The 27,115-nt window shown below is 51.0% G+C and overlaps 1 protein-coding gene across 2 annotated transcripts in view; it reads left to right on the top strand.

The window, feature by feature from the left end:
* Window positions 1-27,115, top strand: part of PHF19 (PHD finger protein 19) — a 137,140-nt gene that overhangs the window by 75,982 nt on the left and 34,043 nt on the right. For both annotated transcript variants that reach the window (XM_069986054.1, XM_069986055.1), the window contains one exon: window positions 17,321-17,388. In XM_069986054.1, the coding sequence (XP_069842155.1) occupies window positions 17,321-17,388 (68 nt within the window). The remainder of the gene's footprint in view (window positions 1-17,320; window positions 17,389-27,115) is intronic.

The raw sequence follows: 27,115 nt of genomic DNA on the forward strand, positions 1-27,115 counted from the left end.
ACTATCCTGAGGTCTGTATACTATTTGGGGTCTCTGTACTATCATGGGGGTCTCTGTACTATCCTGGGGTCTCTGTACTATCCTGGGGTCTGTATACTATCTGTGGGTCTCTGTACTATCCTGGGGTCTCTGTACTATCCTGGGGGTTTCTGTTATATCCTGGGGGTCCCTGTACTATCATGGGGGTCTCTGTACTTTCCTGGGGTGTATACTATCTGGGGGTGTCTGTACTATCCTGGGGTCTGTATACTATCTGGGGGTCTCTGTACTATCCTGGGGTCTGTTAACTATCTGGGGGTCTCTGTACTATCCTGGGGTGTATACTATCTGGGGGCCTCTGTACTATCCTGGGGTCTGTATACTATCTGGGGGCGTCTGTTAGGGCTGGGCGGTATACCGTGAAAATACCGATACCGTCTCTGGCGTCGGTAAACCGACCTCAACTGCGCCAGGACGGTATTTGCGTTATTTCAGTGCTGCACAGTGTGCTGTATGTGTCATAGCACTTGCCGTCCCGCCATGCCTGACAGAGCGCCCCCCAACGGCCCCTGCCCGCCCGTCCCTCAGTGCGCCCTGCAATCCTGCACCAGCCTATAACCTCCCCAGCCGGACAGGCGCTGACCCGCTCCACATACCCGGGAGTGAGCGGCCGGGGGTACATAAGCTGTATCTCCTCCTCCCCTTGTAACCCGCTCAGCATTGGTACGCTTGTGGCCCCGTCGGACGTTCATACAGGCAGATCCCAGTCTCTGGAGGAGGAGACCGCAGGATCATGTGATGGCGTCCCTGCGGGTGCTGGAGCTGAATAGCGGGATCTAGGGCCGCAGTGCAGATCCCCGATCCCGCTATTCAGCTCCAGCACCCGCAGGGACGCCATCACATGATCCTGCGGTCTCCTCCTCCAGAGACTGGGATCTGCCTGTATGAACGTCCGACGGGGCCACAAGCGTACCAATGCTGAGCGGGTTACAAGGGGAGGAGGAGATACAGCTTATGTACCCCCGGCCGCTCACTCCCGGGTATGTGGAGCGGGTCAGCGCCTGTCTGGCTGGGAGAAGGAGATACAGCTTATTCCCCCCCAGCTGCTTCCCCCCTTCTGCCCAGATCCCCCCCAGCTGCTCCCCCCCCCCTTCAGATCCCCCCAGCTGCTCCCCCCCCCCTTCAGATCCCCCCCAGCTGCTCCCCCACCCCTTCTGCCCAGATCCCCCCCAGCTTCTCCCCCCCCTTCAGATCCCCCCCAGCTGCTCCCCCCCCTTCTGCCCAGATCCCCCCCAGCTGCTCCCCCCCCCCTTCAGATCCCCCCCAGCTGCTCCCCCCCCCTTCTGCCCAGATCCCCCCCAGCTGCTCCCCCCCCCTTCAGATCCCCCCCAGCTGCTCCCCCCCCCTTCTGCCCAGATCCCCCCCAGCTGCTCCCCCCCCCTTCAGATCCCCCCCAGCTGCTTTCCCCCTTCTGCCCAGATCCCCCTATTTCTTGTAATTCTATAATACATATGAATGCTCAGCTTAGCTGAGTGTGCATGAGTTATTAATGGAAAATCTGCATAGCTGTATACCTGTATATACATATCTTGTAGTGTGTGTGCATAAATACATAAATAATACTGCCACTACAGGACTTGCATATTTGAGTATACAGCTACGTAAACACTACAGGATGTGTATATACAGGTATACAGCTATGTACACACTACAGAACATGTATATAAAAGGTATACAGCTATGTACACACTACCGGATGTATATATACTGGTATAGGGCTATGTACACAGTACAGGACATGTATACAGCTATGTTGCTGTATACCTGTATATAAACGTCCTGTAGTGTGTACATAGCTGTATATACAGATACTTTACTATGTACATAGCTGTATACCTGTGTATACATATCCTGTAATGGCTGTATACCTGTATATACACGTCCAGGTCTCTGCTGAGACCCCTAATAATGACAAATAATAATAATGACAATAGCCTATATGGCCCAGCCTTGTGTTGCTGCTCAGTGAGTTATTTTTTTTAATAAGAGTATAAAAAAATAGTATCACCAGGTTTGCACGGTCAAGTGGGTGTGGCTTGCAAAAGGGGCGTGTCATAATTATCGCTCAGTTATCGTTACCGCGGCTATATGTACGATTAACCGCGATAATAATTTAGGCCAATATCGCCCAGCCCTAGCGTCTGTACTATCCTGGGGTATCTGTACTATCCTAGGGTCTCTGTACTATCCTGGGGTCTGTATACTATCTGGGGGCGTCTGTACTATCCTGGGGTATCTGTACTATCCTAGGGTCTCTGTACTATCCTGGAGTCTGTATACTATCTGGGGATCTCTGTACTATCCTGGGGTCTCTGTTCTATCCTGGCAGTCTGTATACTATCTGGGGGTCTCTGTACTATACTGGAATCTGTATACTATCTGAGGGTTTGTATACTATCTTTGGGTCTTTGTAGTATCCTGGGGGTCTCTGTACTATCCTGGAGTCTGTATTCTATCCTGGGGGTCTCCGTACTATCTGTGAGGGCCTCTGTACTATCATGGGCGTCTCTGTACTATCATGGGGGTCTGTATGCTATCTGTGAGGGCCTCTGTACTATCATGGGCGTCTCTGTACTATCATGGGGGTCTCTGTACTATCCTGGGGTCTCTGTACTATCCTGGGGTCTCTGTACTATCTGTGGGTCTCTGTACTATCCTGGGGTCTCTGTACTATCCTGGGGTCTCTGTACTATCTGTGGGTCTCTGTACTATCCTGGGGTCTCTGTACTATCCTGGGGTCTCTGTACTATCCTGGGGGTCTGTATACTATTTGAGGTCTCTGTACTATCCTGGGGGTCTGTATACTATTTGGGGTCTCTGTACTATCCTGGGGGTCTGTATACTATCTGGGGGTCTCTGTACTATCCTGGGGGTCTCTGTACTACCCTGGGGGTCTGTATACTATCCTGGGGGTCTCTGTACTATCATGGGGGTCTCTGTACTATCCTGGGGTCTCTGTACTATCCTGGGGTCTGTATACTATCTGTGGGTCTCTGTACTATCCTGGGGTCTCTGTACTATCCTGGGGTCTCTGTACTATCCTGGGGGTTTCTGTTATATCCTGGGGGTCCCTGTACTATCATGGGGGTCTCTGTACTATCCTGGGGTGTATACTATCTGGGGGTGTCTGTACTATCCTGGGGTCTGTTAACTATCTGGGGGTCTCTGTACTATCCTGGGGTGTATACTATCTGGGGGCCTCTGTACTATCCTGGGGTCTGTATACTATCTGGGGGTGTCTGTACTATCCTGGGGTATCTGTACTATCCTGGGGGTCTCTGTACTATCCTGGAGTCTGTATACTATCTGGGGATCTCTGTACTATCCTGGGGTCTCTGTTCTATCCTGTCAGTCTGTATACTATCTGGGGGTCTCTGTACTATACTGGAATCTGTATACTATCTGAGGGTTTGTATACTATCTTTGGGTCTTTGTACTATCCTGGGGGTCTCTGTACTATCCTGGAGTCTATATTCTATCCTGGGAGTCTCTGTACTATCCTGGGGGTCTCTGTACTATCCTGGAGTCTATATTCTATCCTGGGAGTCTCTGTACTATCCTGGAGTCTATATTCTATCCTGGGAGTCTCTGTACTATCCTGGGGGTCTCTGTACTATCCTGGAGTCTATATTCTATCCTGGGAGTCTCTGTACTATCCTGGGGGTCTCTGTACTATCCTGGAGTCTATATTCTATCCTGGGAGTCTCTGTACTATTCTGGGGGTCTCTGTACTATCCTGGAGTCTGTATTCTATCCTGGGGGTCTCCGTACTATCTGTGAGGACCTCTGTACTATCATGGGCGTCTCTGTACTATCATGGGGGTCTGTATGCTATCTGTGAGGGCCTCTGTACTATCATGGGGTCTCTGTACTATCCTGGGGTCTCTGTACTATCCTGGGGGTCTCTGTACTATCCTGGGGTCTGTATACTATCTGGGGGTCTCTGTACTATCCTGGGGTCTCTGTACTATCATGGGCGTCTCTGTACTATCATGGGGGTCTCGGTACTATCCTGGGGTCTCTGTACTATCCTGGGGTCTCTGTACTATCCTGGGGGTCTCTGTACTATCATGGGGGTCTCTGTACTATCATGGGGGTCTCTGTACTATCCTGGGGTCTCTGTACTATCCTGGGATCTGTATACTATCTGTGGGTCTCTGTACTATCCTGGGGTCTTTGTACTATCCTGGGGTCTCTGTACTATCCTGGGGTCTCTGTACTATCCTGGGGTCTCTGTTCTATCCTGGGGTCTCTGTACTATCTGGGGTCTTTGTACTATCCTTGGGTCTTTATACTATTCTGGGGGCCTCTGTACTATCCTGGGGTCTCTGTACTATCCTGGGGGCCTCTGTACTATCATGGGGGCCTCTGTACTATCATGGGGGTCTATGTACTATCCTGGGGGTCTCTGTACTATCCTGAGGTCTCTGTTCTATCCTGGGAGTCTCTGTACTATCCTGGGGGTCTGTTAACTATCTGGGGGTCTTTGTACTATCCTGGGGGTCTCTGTTCTATCTGGGGGTCTCTGTATTATCCTGGGGTTTCTGTACTATCCTGGGGTCTGTATACTATCTGGGGGTCTCTGTACTATCTGGGAGGGTCTCTCTATTATCCTGGGGTGTGTACTATCCTGGGGGTCTCTGTACTATCCTGGGGGTCTCTGTACTATCCTGGGGTCTGTATACTATCTGGGGGTCTCTGTACTATCCTGGGGTCTCTTTACTATCCTGGGGGTCTCTGTACTACATGACAACCGAAAGGCACTATTAGCAATCAAGGCCGGTAGTCAAGGGGGGGGGGGGCAGGCCCATCACCGCCCCACCATTTTCAATAGTAAGGGAAAATCTGCACCCGGAAGAGATAGGCCCAGCGCAGAAGGAAAGAAAGAAAGGAGAAGAGAGAGGGAGGCAGGAGAGGAGGAAGAGAAGGAGAAAGGTAAGAGAGACAGGGAGGAAGGGACCAGGGGAGGGAAGAAGGGGGGGAAAGGGAAGGTAAGGACAAGAGGGCAGAAATCACAAACTAACACACTGATAATGAAAAAAGAGGGTGGGAAGGGGAGGCGAACACGGAGATCCCTGACAAACTAATCAAGATCAAGGGAGGGGTCGTCAATGACCACAGGGCAAGGGAGGAGCAAGCAACAATATCCCATGGGTCACAAGGGAAGAGAAATCAACCAGGCGGTGGATCACTCACCAGAGCAGCATACTCAGGAGTGTCCTTAAAGGACATCCATGCAAACCAGGTGTTGCGAAACTTCGTGTCGGCGTTATGCAAGGAGGAAGTCAAATCCTCCATATACATAAGGTCGTTAACCTTAGAGACCCATAGTGATATAGGCGGGGGGATCGTTTTCTTCCAATACAAGGGGATACACGCCCTTGCTGCCATAACCAGGAAACACAAGACAGACTTCTTGTATTTGGGGACGGGGAGTGCACAATGATGTAGTAGGAAGAGAGCAGGAGTCAATGCCAGTGATGTGCCAGTCACCTGGCGCATAACCCTTTTCACCGAAGCCCAAAAAGATACTAAGGAGGGACAAGTCCAAAAAAATGTGTAAGTGGGTTCCCTCCGAAGAGCCACATCGCCAGCACAGAGGGTCCACATGAGGCCAAATGGAGTGTAGCTTGGATGGTACTCTATACCAACGGGTCAATATTATGTAGCCTGTTTCCTGGAATGCGGAGCTCAAGGAAGACCTAAGCACCAAGGTAAATATGTGCTCTCGCTGAGCTGAAGTGAGCATCAGATTCAAGTCGGTCTCCCATTTGAGCAGGTAGTCAGGAGGAGGTTGTTCCGGGGGGGACAGTAGGATGGAGTAGATGAGAGATAGGGAATGTCTCAGAGGGCCTGAGTCCAGACAAAGGGCCTCAAAATGAGTCCTAGAAGCATTAAACGTGGAAGGGTTAGGTAGAGTGTGCAGAAAGTGGCGCAGTTGGGCAACGCGCCACGAACCTAGGGGAGCAGGATCTATCTGGTTTAGCAGTGCGTCAGAGGAGGCCCAACCGTCAGCCGTCAGGAAAGATTCCAAACTGCATCTATTCTCTTTAACCCAGGCTCTAAAAATCGGATCTTCCACCCAGGGGGAGAACATTGGGTTCCCTAAAATAGGGAACTGAGCTGAGTGAGTCGGGAGGAGGTGTGAGCGGCTGGAAGCGCTGTGCAGGCCATTAGGGTAGGGCCTATAGTCGGGTGAAGTCGCAGTCTGACCAGATGTGAGGAGTTAATCCACGGGGTGCATTTGAGCGGGATTTTAGTAAAGGACTGCTCCAGTCCCACCCAAGGTTTAGTGTCCGCGTGACGGCACCAGTCTGAAGCGCGGGTCAACAGGGCTGCCAGATGGTATGCATGGAAGTCAGGCAGACCAAGGCCGCCTCTATCTTTAGGACGGTGCAGGACGGATCTCCGGAGGCAGGATCTTTGGTTATTCCAGATAAACGCTATCTGTAACGAGGTCAGTGTTTTGAAGAAGGAGGGAGGAATGCGGGTCGGGACACACTGGAAGGAATAGAGGAGCTTAGGGAGAATAGTCATTTTAAAGATTGAACATCTACCGAACCAGGAGAAGTATCCCCGGGTCCACACCGCGCACTGTCCCTGAATCTTAGCAAGGAGAGGAGGGGAGTTCAAAGAGTATAGTTTTGTGAGATCCGCAGGCAGGGATATTCCCAAGTACCTAATGGCGGAGGTCGCCCATCGGAATCGGAAGGAGGACCTGAGCGACGACACCAACCCAACCGGCAATCCCGCACTGAGAGCTTCTGACTTGGAAAAATTTATCTTGTAATTAGACAACTGAGAGAATTTCTCCAGTTCCTGCATCAGGTGCGGGAGAGAGACAATCGGGTTGGAAACAAAAAATAACAGGTCATCGGCATAAGGCAAACTTGTGGGTGGTGTCGCGCACAGGCACTCCCCCGATGTCCGGATTAAATTGAATCTTGCGGAGCAGGGGCTCTAGAGTAAGAATAAAAGTAAGGGGGGACAACGGGCAGCCCTGCCTCGTACCATTTTTAACGACAAAGTCTCCGGAGAGGAGACCATTCACCCTAACTCTAGCAGAAGGATTACTGTACAGGGCGGCAATCCAGTTCTTAAAACCGGGGCCAAGGCCCATGTAGCGCAATACCTCCGTTATAAAGGGCCAGCTGTCCCCATCAATGGCCTTTTCGGCGTGGGTGGACAAGAGCATGAGGGGTAGGTCCATGGTCTTGGCTTTGTGAATAAGGTCAATGGCCCTTATGGTGTTGTCTCTCGCTTCTCTTCCGGGCATGAAGCCAACCTGGTGTGAACAATCCCCCTCAACAGGGCGGACAGTCTCATGGCTAGAATTTTTGAGAAGAGTTTCAAATCTACATTCATCAATGAGATGGGGCGGTAATTACTACAATATGAAGCGTCCCTCCCCTCCTTGGGGATCACAGCAATGTGCACGCGTGTGGAATCCGGGGGCAGGACCCCCAAACCGGAAACTGAATTGAAAGCAGAAATAAAATGTGGGCCTAAGATACCTTGGAAAGATTTATAGTAGGCCAAAGAAAAACCGTCAGGGCCCGATGTTTTGCCCGTGGGGGATTCCTTAATGACCAGGGAAGACCCAAATCTGTGAGGTATTGCCGGATACGCTCTCTAAACCCAGCGCTTGCCACGTTAGGGTTATAGGCATCAATGGAATATAAGTTAGCATAGAAATCACGGAATGCCCCGCAATATCCTCAGGGAGATGCGCCGTCCTGCCATTACTGGTCTGTATCTTAGGGATATAAGACCGCGCCTGTTGTGTCCTCAACGCCCTCGCCAGAGCCCTACCAGGTTTGTTTCCATGCTCATAATAATAGCACCTGCACTTAGACAGAGTGGCTTTGGCGTTATGGAGCAAGTGTGCACGCAGTTCGTCCCGCTTGAATGTCAGGGCCCTTGTAGAATCTAGAGTCTGTGTCCGTTTGTGAGCTGCTTCCAGCTCTCTCAATTCATCCAGCAGTCGGACCGTCTTCAGAGTCCTATCCTTCTTGAGTCGCGCCCCATGCTGCACAAGAATACTCCTCACTACACACTTATGTGCCTCCCAAACTGTCATAGGAGACGTCTCATTCGCTAGATTTTCCCGAAAAAAGTGTGTCAATGTAGTCTCAACATCTGTCCGCACCACTACGTGATGGAGAAGAGAACGGTTTAATCTCCACTGCCACTGTGGACTCTGGAGGGCCGGCAAAGCGAGACAAACTACCACCAGAGCGTGATCCGAGAACGTAATACTATCAATCAGCGCCCTGTTTAGCAAGGCAAGGTCTCGGTGGCGCAAGGAAAAAAAATCGAGCCGAGAATAAACATTATGGGCCTGAGAATAGAACGTGTAATCTCTATCAGTAGGGTGGCACAGACACCATGTATCCACCAACCTATGATCATGTAGGGTGCGCCCGATACGGTCCAGAGACACTTGACTTAAATGCGTACGACCCGAGGAGGTGTCCAGCAGGTGGTCCAGCACCAAATTAAAGTCGCCCCCCCAGAACCAGTGTACCTTCCGCAAAGTCATCCAGGAGCTTCAGCATGGAGGAAAGTGCTCGGGATTGACCTGTTGTGGGTAAATAGAAAGAGGCGAATGTGAAAAGGTGTGCGGCAATACGACCCTTCAGGAGGACCACCCTACCTTCCTCATCGGTGCGGGTCTCCACATGTTCCCAGGGAAGATGTGGGGACACCAGGATGCACGATCCACAGGATTTGGGGTTCGGTGAAAAACTGTGATAGGCAGAAGGAAATGTAGAATTAGAGAGAGTAATACGATTAGATTCCTGCAGGTGCGTTTCCTGAAGGAAAGCAACATGAAGTCTCTGTTTCTTCAGGAAATTCAGCAATATGGAGCGCTTACCAGGGTCATGTAGGCCCTTAACATTAAGAGACCCGATTCGCAAGTCAGTAGGCAGGGATGCCATGGTCACCTACACACAAGGGAGTCACCACAGACAAACAGACAAAGACAGTATCACAAGAGGATAAAGAGAGGGAAGGGGAAGAAGGGGGGAGGGGAAGGGAAGGAGGAGAAGAAGAAGAGAAGGGAGGCGAAAAGGAACGAGAAAAGCTTAGGGAAGAGAAATGGAAAAGGAACTAAGTCACCAAGAGGAAAGAAAGGGGCTTTCGGTGAGAGGAAGGAAAACGAGAAAGAGACCTAGAGGACACAGTCCAAAAGAGACCCACTGGGGGATGACCAGTAGGCCAAACCCAAGGGGAAAAGAAAAGAGGAGGTAGAAAGCCATGGAGGAGAGCTGTGACCAGGCACCGCATTCAAATAGAAAGAGCAAGGAGAAGACATTAGGAAGGGCTATAGTAGCCCCCCCCCCCCCCCCCCCCCCCCCCCAAGGCACTCAAGCTTAGCACAGGTCATAACAAAGGAAACTAAACCACAGGGGTAACAATGAGGATATTCAGCTAGTGAAGTTGGCAAAAATTTGAAATGGGCTATAACCGGAGGGGGCCACCTCGACTCCCTATCATGACCACCACAGGGGAAACACAACAGTCACGTGGATCCTATCTGGCCAGTTAATGAGAAACCAGTAGTGTCCAGGCAAAACCACCGGGATAGCGCCTAAGGACTTCAGGCTTCCCGTGGGAGGCCGGCAAAGAGGTCGGGCCCGTAGGACTCTCCAGGAAGGGCAGCGTAGGCAGAGTGTTACGCCAAGTGGAAGCAGGGCGACGACGTGTTCTGTTCAGCCGCTGCGAGGCCCGGTCTGCAATCAGCCAGTTTGGAAGAGCAATGGGCGAGGAGTCCAGGAAGGAGAAGAGCTTGTGAGGTCCTCAGGATTGCGAAGGTGCGCTCTCCACGTCTCACAATGAGATGGAAAGGGTGTCCCCAGCGGTAGGTAGCACCACACTCTCGAATGCGGGCCAACAGCGGCTGTAACATCCTTGTCATGGAAAGTGTCCGTGAGGAGACATTGGGGAAAAGCTTCACCTCCACATCTTCAAATGTGATCAGGCCATAGTCCCTAGATGCCCTCAGGATAAGTTCCCTATCCGTATAATAATGCAGGCGGCAGAGCACATCACGTGGGGCAGCTCCCTCCTGCATCTGAGGACACCCTGTGGACTCGGTCTATGGTGAATGTTGCTTCCTCAGGCCAGTGAGTGACCAAGTTAAATAAAACAGTGACTCGATGCTGCAGGTCATCTCTCGCCCCCTTTTCAGGCAGCCCTTTGAGACGGACGTTATTGCGACGCCCCCGCTTCTGGTAATCTAATAGCAAGGCAAGTGACTGAAGGTGCCATTGGGACTGGGAGGCCTCAGATTGTAATGAAGTAATTCTGGTGGCAAGGGCCTCAATGGCCTCTTCATTAGTGGAAGTGCGGGTGGTGAGGGCCGTGACGTCCTCTTGGACTGCTTCAATAGCCTGCTGCTGGGCAACTTCTATTTTATGGACCGCTGCATCCAGGTCTTGTCTGGAGGGGAGGGCCTGTATAAGCCCTCTGAGCAACTGCAGCTCCATCTGGACAATGGCCGCCGGGGAGCCGGGCTGTGACGCAGCAACCTGAGACGGGGCACCACAGGGTGCAGACCACGAATCGTCCCGCATGTGATGGAGCTGAGAAGGTGCCCGACAGGAGAGAGTAGGAGCTTGTTTTGCTTACCCCACCGGGCTGCAGTTCAGGTGAGTCCAGGTCCCTAATCTGAGAGGCGGGTGCGGGCGCCATATTGCCTTGCAGGCTTGTCTGCACTGATGAGGGAGAAGGCCTAAAAAAACGGTCGATGCTTGGCGTGGACGCCACCAATCGGTTGACCGGGCGATTCAGGGTGTCAGTCTGAGTCCCCTGGGAACGTGACATCTTGTCAGGGTCCAGGATGCCTGTGATATCTGGCTGGATCGCGGTGCCTGGTGCGGAGCTCCACAGGAGAGCGTCTTCACAGCTCCATGGCTAAGCCGCGCCCCTGGAGTGTGTTCTATATGGGGGTCTCTGTACTATCCTTGGGGTCTCTGTACTATCCTTGGGGTCTCTGTACTATCCTGGGGGTCTCTGTACTATCCTGGGGTCTGTATACTATCTGGGGGTCTCTGTACTATCTGGGGGTCTCTGTACTATCCTGGGGGTCTCTGTACTATCCTGGGGTCTGTATACTATCTGGGGGTCTCTGTACTATCCTGGAGTGTGTTCTATATGGGGGTCTCTGTTCTATCCTGGGGGTCTCTGTACTATCCTGGGGGTCTGTATACTATCTGGGGGTCTCTGTACTATCCTGGAGTGTGTTCTATATGGGGGTCTCTGTACTATCCTGGGGGTCTCTGTACAATCCTGGAGTGTGTTCTATATGGGGGTCTCTGTTCTATCCTGGGGGTCTCTGTACTATCCTGGGGGTCTCTGTACTATCCTGGGGGCCTCTGTACTATCCATGGGTCTCTGTATTATCCTGGAGTCTCTGTACTATCCTGGGGGTCTCTGTACTATCCTGGAGTGTGTTCTATATGGGGGTCTCTGTTCTATCCTGGGGGTCTCTGTACTATTCTGAGGTCTGTATACTATCTGGGGGTCCCTGTACTATCCTGGGGTCTCTGTACTATCCTGGGGGTCTCTGTACTATCCATGGGTCTCTGTACTATCCTGGAGTCTCTGTACTATCCTGGGGGTCTCTGTACTATCCTGGGGGTCTCTGTATTATCCTGGGGATCTCTGTATTATGCTGGGGGTCTCTGTACTATCATGGGGGTCTCTGTACTATCCTGGGGTCTCTGGACTATCCTGGGGGTCTCTGGACTATCCTGGGGGGCTCTGTATTATCCTGGGGGGCTCTGTATTATCCTGGGGATCTCTGTACTATTCTGTGGGTCTCTGTACTATCCTGGGGGTCTCTGTACTATCCTGGGGTCTGTATACTATCCTGGGGGTCTCTGTACTATCCTGGGGGTCTCTGTACTATCCTGGGGTCTCTGTACTATCCTGGGGTCTGTATACTATCTGGGGGTCTCTGTACTATCCTGGGGTCTCTGTACTATCCTGGGGTCTCTGTACTATCCTGGAGTCTCTGTACTATCCTGGGGGTCTCTGTACTATCCTGGGGTCTGTATTATCATGGGGGTCTCTGTACTATTCTGGGGGTCTCTGTACTATCATGGGGGTCTCTGTACTATCCTGGGGGCCTCTGTACTATCATGGGGGTCTCTGTACTATCCTGGAGGCCTCTGTACTATCATGGGGGTCTCTGTACTATCCTGGGGTGTATACTATCTGGGGGTCTGTAAACTATCTGGGGGTCTCTGTACTATCCTGGGGTCTGTATACTATCTGGGGGTGTCTGTATTATCCTGGGGGTCTCTGTACTATCTGGGGGTCTCTGTACTATCCTGGGGTCTCTGTACTATCCTGGGGAGTCTCTGTACTATCATGGGGGTCTCTATCCTATCCTTGGGGTCTCTGTACAATTCTGGGGGTCTCTGTACTATCCTGGGGGTTTCTCTACTATCCTGGAGTCTCTGTACTATCCTGGGGGTCTCTGTACTATCCTGGAGTCTCTGTACTATCCTGGGGGTTTCTCTACTATCCTGGAGTCTCTGTACTATCCTGGGGGTCTCTGTACTATCCTGGAGGTCTCTGTATTATCCTGGGGTCTGTATACTATCCTGGGGATCTCTGTACTATCCTGGAGTCTCTGTACTATCCTGGGGGTCTATGTACTATCCTGGAGTCTCTGTACTATCCTGGGGTCTGTATACTATCCTGGGGTCTGTATACTATCCTGGGGGTCTCTGTACTATCCTTGGGGTCTCTGTACTATCCTGGGGGTCTCTGTACTATCCTGGGGGTCTCTGTACTATCCTGGGGGTCTCTGTACTATCCTGGGGGTCTCTTTACTATCATGGGATCTCTGTACTATCCTGGGGTCTCTTTACTATCCCGGGGTCTGTATACTATCTGGGGGTCTCTGTACTATCCTTGGGGTCTCTTTACTATCCTGGGGTCTCTTTACTATCCTGGGGTCTGTATACTATCTGGGGGTCTCTGTACTATTATGTGGGTCTCTGTACTATCCTGGGGGTCTCTCTACTATCCTGGAGTGTGTTCTATATGGGGGGTCTATGTACTATCCTGGGGTCTCTGTACTATCCTGAGGTCTGTATACTATCATGGGGGTCTCTGTACTATCCTGTGGGTCTCTGTACTATCCTGAGGTCTCTGTACTATCCTGGAGGTCTCTGTATTATCCTGGGGTCTCTGTACTATCCTGGAGGTCTCTGTATTATCCTGGGGTCTCTGTACTATCCTGGGGTTTGTATACTATCCTGGGGGTCTCTGTACTGTCCTGGGGTCTCTGTACTATCCTGGGGGTCTCTGTACTCTCCTGGGGTCTGTATACTATCTGGGGGTCTCTGTACTATCCTGGGGTCTCTGTAATATCCTAGGGTTTGTATACTATCCTGGGGGTCTCTGTACTATCCTGGGGGTCTCTGTACTATCCTGGGGGTTTGTATACTATCTGTGGGTCTCTGTACTATCATGGGGGTCTCTGTACTATCCTGGGGTCTCTGTACTATCCTGGGGGTCTCTGTACTATCCTGGGGTCTCTGTAATATCCTAGGGTTTGTATACTATCTGGGGGTCTCTGTACTATCCTGGGGGTCTCTGTAATATCCTAGGGTTTGTATACTATCTGGGGGTCTCTGTACTATCCTGGGGGTCTCTGTACTATTCTGGGAGTCTCTGTACTATCCTGGGGTCTCTGTACTATCCTGGGGTCTCTGTACTATCCTGGGGTCTCTGTACTATCCTGGGGTCTGTATAATATCTGGGAGTCTCTGTACTATCCTGGGGTCTCTGTACTATCCTGGGGTCTGTATACTATCTGGGGGTCTCTGTACTATCCTGGGGTCTCTGTACTATCCTGGGGTCTCTGTACTATCCTGGGGGTCTCTGTACTATCCATGGGTCTCTGTACTATCCTGGGGGTCTCTGTACTATCCATGGGTCTCTGTACTATCCTGGGGGTCTCTGTACTATCCTGGGGGTCTCTGTACTATCCTGGGGGTTTGTATACTATCTGGGGGTCTCTGTACTATCATGGGGGTCTCTGTACTAACATGGGGGTCTGTATACTATCTGGGGGTCTGTTAACTATCTGGGGGTCTTTGTATTATCCTGGGAGTCCCTGTACTATCTGGGGGTCTCTGTACTATCCTGGGGTCTGTATACTATTCTGGGGGTCTCTGTATTATCCTGGGGTCTCTGTATTATCCTGGGGTCTCTGTACTATCCTGGGGTCTCTGTACTATCCTGGGGGTCTCTGTACTATCTGGGGGTCTCTACTATCCTGGATTCTGTACTATCCTGGGGGTCTCTGTACTATCCTGGGGGTCTGTATACTATCTGGGGGTCTCTGTACTATTCTGGGGGTCTCTGTACTATCATGGGGGTCTCTGTACTATCATGGGGGTCTCTGTACTATCCTGGGGGCCTCTGTACTATCCTGGGGGGTCTGTATACTATCTGGGGGTCTGTTAACTATCTGGGGGTCTCTGTACTATCCTGGGGGTCTCTGTACTATCCTGGGGTCTGTATACTATTCTGGGGGTCTCTGTAATATCCAGGGGTCTCAGTACTATCCTGGGGTTCTGTATACTATCCTGGGGTCCCTGTACTATCCTGGGGTCTCTGTACTATCCTGGGGTCTGTATACTATCTGGGGGTCTCTGTATTATCCTGGGGTCTGTATACTATCTGGGGGTCTCTGTATTATCCTGGGGTCTGTATACTATCTGGGGGTCTCTGTACTATCCTGGACTGTGTTCTCAATGGGGGTCTCTGTACTATCCTGGGGGTCTCTGTACTATCCTGGGGGTCTCTGTACTATCCTCGGGGTCTCTGTACTATCCTGAGGTCTCTGTACTATTCTGGGGGTCTCTGTACTATCCTGGGGGTCTCTGTACTATCCTGGGGGTCTGTATACTATCTGGGGGTCTCTGTACTATCCTGGGGTCTCTGTACTATCCTAGGGTCTCTGTACTATCCTGGGGTCTGTATACTATCTGGGGGTTTCTGTACTATTCTGGGGGTCTCTGTACTATCCTGGTGGTCTCTGTACTATCCTGGGGTCTGTATACTATCTGGGGGTCTCTGTACTATCCTGGGGTCTGTATACTATCTGTGGGTCTCTGTACTATCCTGGTGGTCTCTGTACTTTCCTGGGGGTCTCTGTACTATTCTGGAGTCTCTGTACTATCCTGGGGGTCTCTGTACTATCCTGGGGGTCTCTGTTCTATCCTGGGGGTCTGTATACTATCTGGGGGTCTGTATACTATCCTGGGGGTCTCTGTACTATCCTGGGGGTCTGTATACTATCTGGGGGTCTCTGTACTATCTTGGGGTGTGTACTATCCTTGGGGTCTCTGTACTATCTGTGGGTCTCTGTACTATCCTGGGGGTCTCTGTACTATCCTGGGGTCTCTGTACTATCCTGGGGGTCTGTATACTATCTGGGGGTCTCTGTACTATCTTGGGGTGTGTACTATCCTGGGGGTCTCTGTACTATCCTGGGGGTCTCTGTACTATCCTGGGGGTCTCTGTTCTATCCTGGGGGTCTGTATACTATCTGGGGGTCTGTATACTATCCTGGGGGTCTCTGTACTATCCTGGGGGTCTCTGTACTATCTTGGGGTGTGTACTATCCTGGGGGTCTCTGTACTATCCTGGGGGTCTCTGTACTATCCTGGGGGTCCCTGTACTATCCTGGGGTCTCTGTACTATCCTGGGGGTCTGTATACTATCTGGGGGTCTCTGTACTATCTTGGGGTGTGTACTATCCTGGGGGTCTCTGTACTATCCTGGGGGTCTCTGTACTATCCTGGGGGTCTCTGTACTATCCTGGGGTCTGTATACTATCTGGGGGTCTCTGTACTATCCTGGGGGTCTCTGTATTATCCTGGGGGTCTCTGTACTATCCTGGGGTCTCTGTACTATCCTGGGGGTCTCTGTACTATCCTGGGGGTCTCTACTATCCGGGGGGTCTCTGTACTATCCTGGGGTCTGTATACTATCCTGGGGGTCCCTGTACTATCCTGGGGGTCTCTGTACTATCCTGGGGGTCCCTGTACAATCCTGAGGTCTGTATACTATTTGGGGTCTCTGTACAATCCTGGGGGTCTCTGTACTATCCTGGGGGTCTCTGTACTATCCTGGGGGTCTCTGTACTATCCTGGGGTCTCTGTACTATCCTGGGGGTCTCTGTACTATCCTGGGGTCTCTGTACTATCCTGGGGGTCTCTGTACTATCCTGGGGTCCCTATGCTATTCCATGTATCCCACCTACTGCCATCCTAATCTCCCCCTGTGTGTTCTGGGAAGGAAGGAGGATGCTGGAGGGGGCTCTGCTATTGTGCAGGACCTTCCCGTAACGCTGTATAATTCCTGCTGGAGCATTGCTCACCATGCAGGGGATATAGCATAATGTCTGTGTATCTAAGCTTATCATGTGTGATCCTTACTGCTGGGCTGTGTATCTAAGCTTATCATGTGTGATCCTTACTGCTGGGCTGTGTATCTAAGCTTATCATGTGTGATCCTTACTGCTGGGCTGTGTATCTAAGCTTATCATGTGTGATCCTTACTGCTGGGCTGTGTATCTAAGCTTATCATGTTTGATCCTTACTGCTGGGCTGTGTATCTAAGCTTATCATGTGTGATCCTTACTGCTGGGCTGTGTATCTAAATGTATCATGTGTGATACTTACTGCTGGGCTGTGTATCTAAGCGTATCATGTATGATCTTTTCTACTGGGCTGCGTATCTAAGCTTATCATGTTTGATCCTTAAAGTCCTATTACACAAAGCAATTATCGGTCGTATTCGGCCATCACAGCTGATAATCGTTTAGTGCAGTGCTTCTCAATCCCAATCTTCAGGCCTCAGCAACAGGTCGTGTTTTGCGGATTTCCTTAGTATTTTACAGGTGATATAATTATACTCAGTGCATCAGGTATTAGCACAGGTGATTTTGTATAGGTTAGCCTCAAAACATGACCTGTTGGTGAGGCCGGGGACTGGAATTGAGAAGCACTGGTTTAGTATAACAAAAGACACTGGTCAGCCGACATGCACGATATCGGCTGATCGTTGTGTTTCAACAGGTTAAGACGCCAATGATCAGCTTAGCAGTGAGCTGTAGCCGTAGCACCATGCAATAGGAGCAGTGGCAGCAGACCGCCACTGTCTCCCGTGGGCTGCCTGCATGATCTAACGATTGCCCGGGAAGCCACTCACAATCCCTCTGACTTGTCAATCACTTCACTTGTAGCTGTCGGTGACCCCAGAGGAGGAGCGAGGGCAGCACCTTCTGGAAGCTTTAAACAGCTACAAAAGCAGGTGGGTGGCATCTCCCCCCGGCTCAGGGTGAAGGGTTAGAAGCATTCACCATTATCACCATTACCAGAGGAGGCTCAGGGTGAGGGGAAGCATTCACCATTATCACCATTACCAGAGGAGGCTCAGGGTGAGGAGAAGCTTTCACCATTATTACCAGAGGAGGCTCAGGGTGAGGGGAAGCATTCACCATTATCACCATTATTATCAGAAGAGGCTCAGGGTGAGGAGAAGCATTCACTATTATCACCATTACCAGAGGAGGCTCAGGGTGAGGAGAAGCATTCACCATTTTTACCAGAGGAGGCTCAGGGTGAGGAGAAGCATTCACTATTGCCAGAGGAAGCTCAGGGTGAGGAGAAGCACTCACCATTATCACCATTACCAGAGGAGGCTTGGTGAGGAGAAGCTTTCACCATTCTCACCATTACCAGAGGAGGCTCAGGATGAGGAGAAGCATTCACCATTCTCACCATTACCAGAGGAGGCTCAGGGTGAGGAGAAGCATTCACCATTTTTACCAGAGGAGGCTCAGGGTGAGGAGAAGCATTCACCATTATCAGAGGAGGCTCAGGGTGAGGAGAAGCATTCACCATTATCACCATTACTAGAGGAGGCTCAGGGTGAGGAGAAGCTTTCACCATTCTCACCATTACCAGAGGAGGCTCAGGGTGAGGAGAGGCTTTCACCATTCTCACCATTACCAGAAGAGGCTCAGGGTGAGGAGAAGCTTTCACCATTCTCACCATTACCAGAGGAGGCTCAGGGTGAGGAGAAGCATTCACCATTCTCACCATTAGCAGAGGAGGCTCAGGGTGAGGAGAAGCATTCACCATTATTACCAGAGGAGGCTCAGGGTGAGGAGAAGCATTCACCATTACCAGAGGAGGCTCAGGGTGAGGAGAAGCATTCACCATTCTCACCATTACCAGAGGAGGCTCAGGGTGAGGAGAAGCATTCACCATTATTACCAGAGGAGGCTCAGGGTGAGGAGAAGCATTCACCATTACCAGAGGAGGCTCAGGGTGAGGAGAAGCATTCACCATTATCACCATTATTACCAGAGGAGGCTCAGGGTGAGGAGAAGCATTCACCATTCTCACCATTACCAGAGGAGGCTTAGGGTGAGGAGAAGCTTTCACCATTCTCACCATTACCAGAGGAGGCTCAGGGTGAGGAGAAGCATTCACCATTATCACCATTACCAGAGGAGGCTCAGGGTGAGGAGAAGCATTTACCATTACCAGAGGAGGCTCAGGGTGAGGAGAAGCATTCACCATTTTTACCAGAGGAGGCTCAGGGTGAGGAGAAGCATTCACCATTATCAGAGGAGGCTCAGAGTGAGCAGAAGCATTCACCATTATCACCATTACTAGAGGAGGCTCAGGGTGAGGAGAAGCTTTCACCATTCTCACCATTACCAGAGGAGGCTCAGGGTGAGGAGAGGCTTTCACCATTCTCACCATTACCAGAGGAGGCTCAGGGTGAGGAGAGGCTTTCACCATTCTCACCATTACCAGAGGAGGCTCAGGGTGAGGAGAAGCTTTCACCATTCTCACCATTACCAGAGGAGGCTCAGGGTGAGGAGAAGCATTCACCATTCTCACCATTAGCAGAGGAGGCTCAGGGTGAGGAGAAGCATTCACCATTATTACCAGAGGAGGCTCAGGGTGAGGAGAAGCATTCACCATTACCAGAGGAGGCTCAGGGTGAGGAGAAGCATTCACCATTCTCACCATTACCAGAGGAGGCTCAGGGTGAGGAGAAGCATTCACCATTATTACCAGAGGAGGCTCAGGGTGAGGAGAAGCATTCACCATTACCAGAGGAGGCTCAGGGTGAGGAGAAGCTTTCACCATTATCACCATTACCAGAGGAGGCTCGGGGTGAGGAGAAGCATTCACCATTCTCACCATTACCAGAGGAGGCTCAGGGTGAGGAGAAGCTTTCACCATTACCAGAGGAGGCTCAGGGTGAGGAGAAGCATTCACCATTACCAGAGGAGGCTCAGGGTGAGGAGAAGCTTTCACCATTCTCACCATTACCAGAGGAGGCTCAGGGTGAGGAGAAGCTTTCACCATTCTCACCATTACCAGAGGAGGCTCAGGGTGAGGAGAAGCATTCACCATTCTCACCATTACCAGAGGAGGCTCAGGGTGAGGAGAAGCATTCACCATTATTACCCGAGGAGGCTCAGGGTGAGGAGAAGCATTCACCATTCTCACCATTACCAGAGGAGGCTCAGGGTGAGGAGAAGCATTCACCATTATCACCATTACCAGAGGAGGCTCAGGGTGAGGAGAAGCTTTCACCATTATCACCATTACCAGAGGAGGCCCAGGGTGAGGAGAAGCATTCACCATTCTCACCATTACCAGAGGAGGCTCAGGGTGAGGAGAAGCATTCACCATTCTCACCATTACCAGAGGAGGCTTAGGGTGAGGAGAAGCTTTCACCATTCTCACCATTACCAGAGGAGGCTCAGGGTGAGGAGAAGCATTCACCATTATCACCATTACCAGAGGAGGCTCAGGGTGAGGAGAAGCATTTACCATTACCAGAGGAGGCTCAGGGTGAGGAGAAGCATTCACCATTTTTACCAGAGGAGGCTCAGGGTGAGGAGAAGCATTCACCATTATCAGAGGAGGCTCAGGGTGAGGAGAAGCATTCACCATTATCACCATTACTAGAGGAGGCTCAGGGTGAGGAGAAGCTTTCACCATTCTCACCATTACTAGAGGAGGCTCAGGGTGAGGAGAGGCTTTCACCATTCTCACCATTACCAGAGGAGGCTCAGGGTGAGGAGAAGCTTTCACCATTCTCACCATTACCAGAGGAGGCTCAGGGTGAGGAGAAGCATTCACCATTCCCACCATTACCAGAGGAGGCTCAGGGTGAGGAGAAGCATTCACCATTATTACCAGAGGAGGCTCAGGGTGAGGAGAAGCATTCACCATTACCAGAGGAGGCTCAGGGTGAGGAGAAGCATTCACCATTCTCACCATTACCAGAGGAGGCTCAGGGTGAGGAGAAGCATTTACCATTATTACCAGAGGAGGCTCAGGGTGAGGAGAAGCATTCACCATTACCAGAGGAGGCTCAGGGTGAGGAGAAGCATTCACCATTATCACCATTATTACCAGAGGAGGCTCAGGGTGAGGAGAAGCATTCACCATTCTCACCATTACCAGAGGAGGCTTAGGGTGAGGAGAAGCTTTCACCATTCTCACCATTACCAGAGGAGGCTCAGGGTGAGGAGAAGCATTCACCATTATCACCATTACCAGAGGAGGCTCAGGGTGAGGAGAAGCTTTCACCATTATCACCATTACCAGAGGAGGCTCAGGGTGAGGAGAAGCATTTACCATTACCAGAGGAGGCTCAGGGTGAGGAGAAGCATTCACCATTTTTACCAGAGGAGGCTCAGGGTGAGGAGAAGCATTCACCATTATCAGAGGAGGCTCAGGGTGAGGAGAAGCATTCACCATTATCACCATTACTAGAGGAGGCTCAGGGTGAGGAGAAGCTTTCACCATTCTCACCATTACCAGAGGAGGCTCAGGGTGAGGAGAGGCTTTCACCATTCTCACCATTACCAGAGGAGGCTCAGGGTGAGGAGAAGCTTTCACCATTACCAGAGGAGGCTCAGGGTGAGGAGAAGCATTCACCATTCTCACCATTAGCAGAGGAGGCTCAGGGTGAGGAGAAGCATTCACCATTATTACCAGAGGAGGCTCAGGGTGAGGAGAAGCATTCACCATTACCAGAGGAGGCTCAGGGTGAGGAGAAGCATTCACCATTCTCACCATTACCAGAGGAGGCTCAGGGTGAGGAGAAGCATTCACCATTATTACCAGAGGAGGCTCAGGGTGAGGAGAAGCATTCACCATTACCAGAGGAGGCTCAGGGTGAGGAGAAGCTTTCACCATTATCACCATTACCAGAGGAGGCTCGGGGTGAGGAGAAGCATTCACCATTCTCACCATTACCAGAGGAGGCTCAGGGTGAGGAGAAGCTTTCACCATTACCAGAGGAGGCTCAGGGTGAGGAGAAGCATTCACCATTATCACCATTACCAGAAGAGGCTCAGGGTGAGGAGAAGCTTTCACCATTCTCACCATTACCAGAGGAGGCTCAGGGTGAGGAGAAGCTTTCACCATTCTCACCATTACCAGAGGAAGCTCAGGGTGAGGTGAAGCATTCACCATTCTCACCATTACCAGAGGAGGCTCAGGGTGAGGAGAAGCTTTCACCATTCTCACCATTACCAGAGGAGGCTCAGGGTGAGGAGAAGCTTTCACCATTCTCACCATTACCAGAGGAGGCTCAGGGTGAGGAGAAGCATTCACCATTCTCACCATTACCAGAGGAGGCTCAGGGTGAGGAGAAGCATTCACCATTATTACCAGAGGAGGCTCAGGGTGAGGAGAAGCATTCACCATTATTACCATTACCAGAGGAGGCTCAGGGTGAGGAGAAGCATTCACCATTATTACCAGAGGAGGCTCAGGGTGAGGAGAAGCATTCACCATTCTCACCATTACCAGAGGAGGCTCAGGGTGAGGAGAAGCTTTCACCATTACCAGAGGAGGCTCAGGGTGAGGAGAAGCATTCACCATTATCACCATTACCAGAGGAGGCTCAGGGTGAGGAGAAGCTTTCACCATTCTCACCATTACTAGAGGAGGCTCAGGGTGAGGAGAAGCTTTCACCATTCTCACTATTACCAGAGGAGGCTCAGGGTGAGGAGAAGCATTCACCATTCTCACCATTACCAGAGGAGGCTCAGGGTGAGGAGAATCATTCACCATTATTACCAGAGGAGGCTCAGGGTGAGGAGAAGCATTCACCATTATCACCATTACCAGAGGAGGCTCAGGGTGAGGAGAAGCATTCACCATTACCAGAGGAGGCTCAGGGTGAGGAGAAGTATTCACCATTATCACCAGAGGAGGCTCAGGGTGAGGAGAAGCATTCACCATTATCACCATTACCAGAGGAGGCTCAGGGTGAGGAGAAGCATTCACCATTATCACCATTACCAGAGGAGGCTCAGCGTGAGGAGAAGTATTCACCATTATCACCAGAGGAGGCTCAGGGTGAGGAGAAGCATTCACCATTATCACCATTACCAGAGGAGGCTCAGGGTGAGGAGAATCTTTCACCATTCTCACCATTACCAGAGGAGGCTCAGGGTGAGGAGAAGCTTTCACCATTACCAGAGGAGGCTCAGGGTGAGGAGAAGCATTCACCATTCTCACCATTACTAGAGGAGGCTCAGGGTGAGGAGAAGCATTCACCATTATCACCATTACCAGAGGAGGCTCAGGGTGAGGAGAAGCATTCACCATTCTCACCATTACCAGAGGAGGCTCAGGGTGAAGAGAAGCATTCACCATTATCACCATTACTAGAGGAGGCTCAGGGTGAGGAGAAGCTTTCACCATTCTCACTATTACCAGAGGAGGCTCAGGGTGAGGAGAAGCATTCACCATTCTCACCATTACCAGAGGAGGCTCAGGGTGAGGAGAATCATTCACCATTATTACCAGAGGAGGCTCAGGGTGAGGAGAAGCATTCACCATTATCACCATTACCAGAGGAGGCTCAGGGTGAGGAGAAGCTTTCACCATTATCACCATTACCAGAGGAGGCTCAGGGTGAGGAGAAGCATTCACCATTACCAGAGGAGGCTCAGGGTGAGGAGAAGTATTCACCATTATCACCAGAGGAGGCTCAGGGTGAGGAGAAGCATTCACCATTATCACCATTACCAGAGGAGGCTCAGGGTGAGGAGAAGCATTCACCATTATCACCATTACCAGAGGAGGCTCAGCGTGAGGAGAAGTATTCACCATTATCACCAGAGGAGGCTCAGGGTGAGGAGAAGCATTCACCATTATCACCATTACCAGAGGAGGCTCAGGGTGAGGAGAATCTTTCACCATTCTCACCATTACCAGAGGAGGCTCAGGGTGAGGAGAAGCTTTCACCATTACCAGAGGAGGCTCAGGGTGAGGAGAAGCATTCACCATTCTCACCATTACTAGAGGAGGCTCAGGGTGAGGAGAAGCATTCACCATTATCACCATTACCAGAGGAGGCTCAGGGTGAGGAGAAGCATTCACCATTCTCACCATTACCAGAGGAGGCTCAGGGTGAAGAGAAGCATTCACCATTATCACCATTATTACCAGAGGAGGCTCAGGGTGAGGAGAAGCATTCACCATTATCACCATTACCAGAGGAGGCTCAGGGTGAGGAGAAGCATTCACTATTATCACCATTATTACCAGAGGAAGTGAGGCGAAGCATTCACCATTATCACCATTACCAGAGGAGGCTCAGGGTGAGGAGAAGCATTCACCATTATCACCATTACCAGAGGAGGCTCAGGGTGAGGAGAAGCTTTCACCATTACCAGAGGAGGCTCAGGGTGAGGAGAAGCATTCACCATTATCACCATTATTACCAGAGGAGGCTCAGGGTGAGGAGAAGCTTTCATTATTCTCACCATTACCAGAGGAGGCTCAGGGTGAGGAGAAGCATTCACCATTATCACCATTATTACCAGAGGAGGCTCAGGGTGAGGAGAAGCATTCACCATTATCACCATTACCAGAGGAGGCTCAGGGTGAGGAGAAGCATTCACCATTATCACCATTACCAGAAGAGGCTCAGGGTGAGGAGAAGCATTCACCATTATCACCATTACCAGAGGAGGCTCAGGGTGAGGAGAAGCTTTCACTATTATCATCATTACCAGAGGAGGCTCAGGGTGAGGGGAAGCATTCACCATTATCACCATTACCAGAAGAGGCTCACGGTGAGGAGAAGCTTTCACCATTACCAGAGGAGGCTCAGGGTGAGGAGAAGCTTTCACCATTCTCACCATTACCAGAGGAGGCTCAGGGTGAGGAGAAGCATTCACCATTATTACCAGAGGAGGCTCAGGGTGAGGAGAAGCATTCACTATTATCACCATTACCAGAGGAGGTGCAGGGTGAGGAGACGCATTTACCATTATCACCATTACCAGAGGAGGCTCAGGGTGAGAATCATTCACCATTATCACCATAACTAGAAAAGGCTCAGGGTGAGGAGAAGCATTCACCATTTTTACCAGAGGAGGCTCAGGGTGAGGAGAAGCATTAACCATTATCACCATTACCAGAGGAGGCTCAGGGTGAGGAGAAGCATTCACCATTCTCACCATTACCAGAGGAGGCTCAGGGTGAGGAGAAGCTTTCACCATTCTCACCATTACCAGAGGAGGCTCAGGGTGAGGAGAAGCATTCACCATTCTCACCATTACCAGAGGAGGCTCAGGGTGAGGAGAAGCATTCACCATTATTACCAGAGGAGGCTCAGGGTGAGGAGAAGCATTCACCATTCTCACCATTACCAGAGGAGGCTCAGGGTGAGGAGAAGCATTCACCATTATCACCATTATTACCAGAGGAGGCTCAGGGTGAGGAGAAGCATTCACCATTCTCACCATTACCAGAGGAGGCTTAGGGTTAGGAGAAGCTTTCACCATTCTCACCATTACCAGAGGAGGCTCAGGGTGAGGAGAAGCTTTCACCATTATCACCATTACCAGAGGAGGCTCAGGGTGAGGAGAAGCATTCACCATTACCAGAGGAGGCTCAGGGTGAGGAGAAGCATTCACCATTTTTACCAGAGGAGGCTCAGGGTGAGGAGAAGCATTCACCATTATCACCATTACCAGAGGAGGCTCAGGGTGAGGAGAAGCATTCACCATTCTCACCATTACCAGAGGAGGCTCAGGGTGAGGAGAAGCTTTCACCATTCTCACCATTACCAGAGGAGGCTTAGGGTGAGGAGAAGCTTTCACCATTCTTACCATTACCAGAGGAGGCTCAGGGTGAGGAGAAGCTTTCACCATTCTCACCATTACCAGAGGAGGCTCAGGGTGAGGAGAAGCATTCACCATTCTCACCATTACGAGAGGAGGCTCAGGGTGAGGAGAAGCATTCACCATTATCACCATTATTACCAGAGGAGGCTCAGGGTGAGGAGAAGCATTCACCATTATCACCATTACCAGAGGAGGCTCAGGGTGACGGGTGAGGGGAAGCATTCACCATTATCACCATTACCAGAAGAGGCTCAGGGTGAGGAGAAGCATTCACTATTATCACCATTATTTCCAGAGGAAGTGAGGGGAAGCATTCACCATTACCAGAGGAGGCTCAGGGTGAGGAGAAGCATTCACCATTATCACCATTACCAGAGGAGGCTCAGGGTGAGGAGAAGCATTCACCATTATCACCATTACCAGAGGAGGCTCAGGGTGAGGAGAAGCTTTCACCATTACCAGAGGAGGCTCAGGGTGAGGAGAAGCATTCACCATTATCACCATTATTACCAGAGGAGGCTCAGGGTGAGGAGAAGCATTCACCATTATCACCATTACCAGAGGAGGCTCAGGGTGAGGAGAAGCTTTCACCATTACCAGAGGAGGCTCAGGGTGAGGAGAAGCATTCACCATTATCACCATTATTACCAGAGGAGGCTCAGGGTGAGGAGAAGCATTCACCATTATCACCATTACCAGAGGAGGCTCAGGGTGAGGAGAAGCTTTCACCATTACCAGAGGAGGCTCAGGGTGAGGAGAAGCATTCACCATTATCACCATTATTACCAGAGGAGGCTCAGGGTGAGGAGAAGCATTCACCATTTTTACCAGAGGAGGCTCAGGGTGAGGAGAAGCATTCACCATTATCACCAGTACCAGAGGAGGCTCAGGGTGAGGAGAAGCATTCACCATTATCACCATTACCAGAGGAGGCTCAGGGTGAGGAGAAGCTTTCACCATTCTCACCATTACCAGAGGAGGCTTAGGGTGAGGAGAAGCTTTCACCATTCTTACCATTACCAGAGGAGGCTCAGGGTGAGGAGAAGCTTTCACCATTCTCACCATTACCAGAGGAGGCTCAGGGTGAGGAGAAGCATTCACCATTCTCACCATTACAAGAAGAGGCTCAGGGTGAGGAGAAGCATTCACCATTATTACCAGAGGAGGCTCAGGGTGAGGAGAAGCAGTCACCATTATCACCATTACCAGAGGAGGCTCAGGGTGACGGATGAGGGGAAGCATTCACCATTATCACCATTACCAGAAGAGGCTCAGGGTGAGGAGATGCATTCACTATTATCACCATTATTACCAGAGGAAGTGAGGGGAAGCATTCACCATTACCAGAGGAGGCTCAGGGTGAGGAGACGCATTCACCATTATCACCATTACCAGAGGAGGCTCAGGGTGAGGAGAAGCATTCACCATTATCACCATTACCAGAGGAGGCTCAGGGTGAGGAGAAGCTTTCACCATTACCAGAGGAGGCTCAGGGTGAGGAGAAGCATTCACCATTATCACCATTATTACCAGAGGAGGCTCAGGGTGAGGAGAAGCATTCACCATTATCACCATTACCAGAGGAGGCTCAGGGTGAGGAGAAGCATTCACCATTATCACCATTATTACCAGAGGAGGCTCAGGGTGAGGAGAAGCATTCACCATTATCACCATTACCAGAGGAGGCTCGGTGAGGAGAAGCATTCACCATTATCACCATTAACAGAAGAGGCTCAGGGTGAGGAGAAGCATTCACCATTATCACCATTACCAGAGGAGGCTCAGGGTGAGGAGAAGCTTTCACCATTCTCACCATTACCAGAGGAGGCTCAGGGTGAGGAGAAGCAT

The sequence above is a fragment of the Dendropsophus ebraccatus genome, chromosome 10, assembly GCF_027789765.1.
Source record: "Dendropsophus ebraccatus isolate aDenEbr1 chromosome 10, aDenEbr1.pat, whole genome shotgun sequence".
In the NCBI taxonomy this organism is placed as follows: Eukaryota; Metazoa; Chordata; class Amphibia; order Anura; family Hylidae; genus Dendropsophus; species Dendropsophus ebraccatus.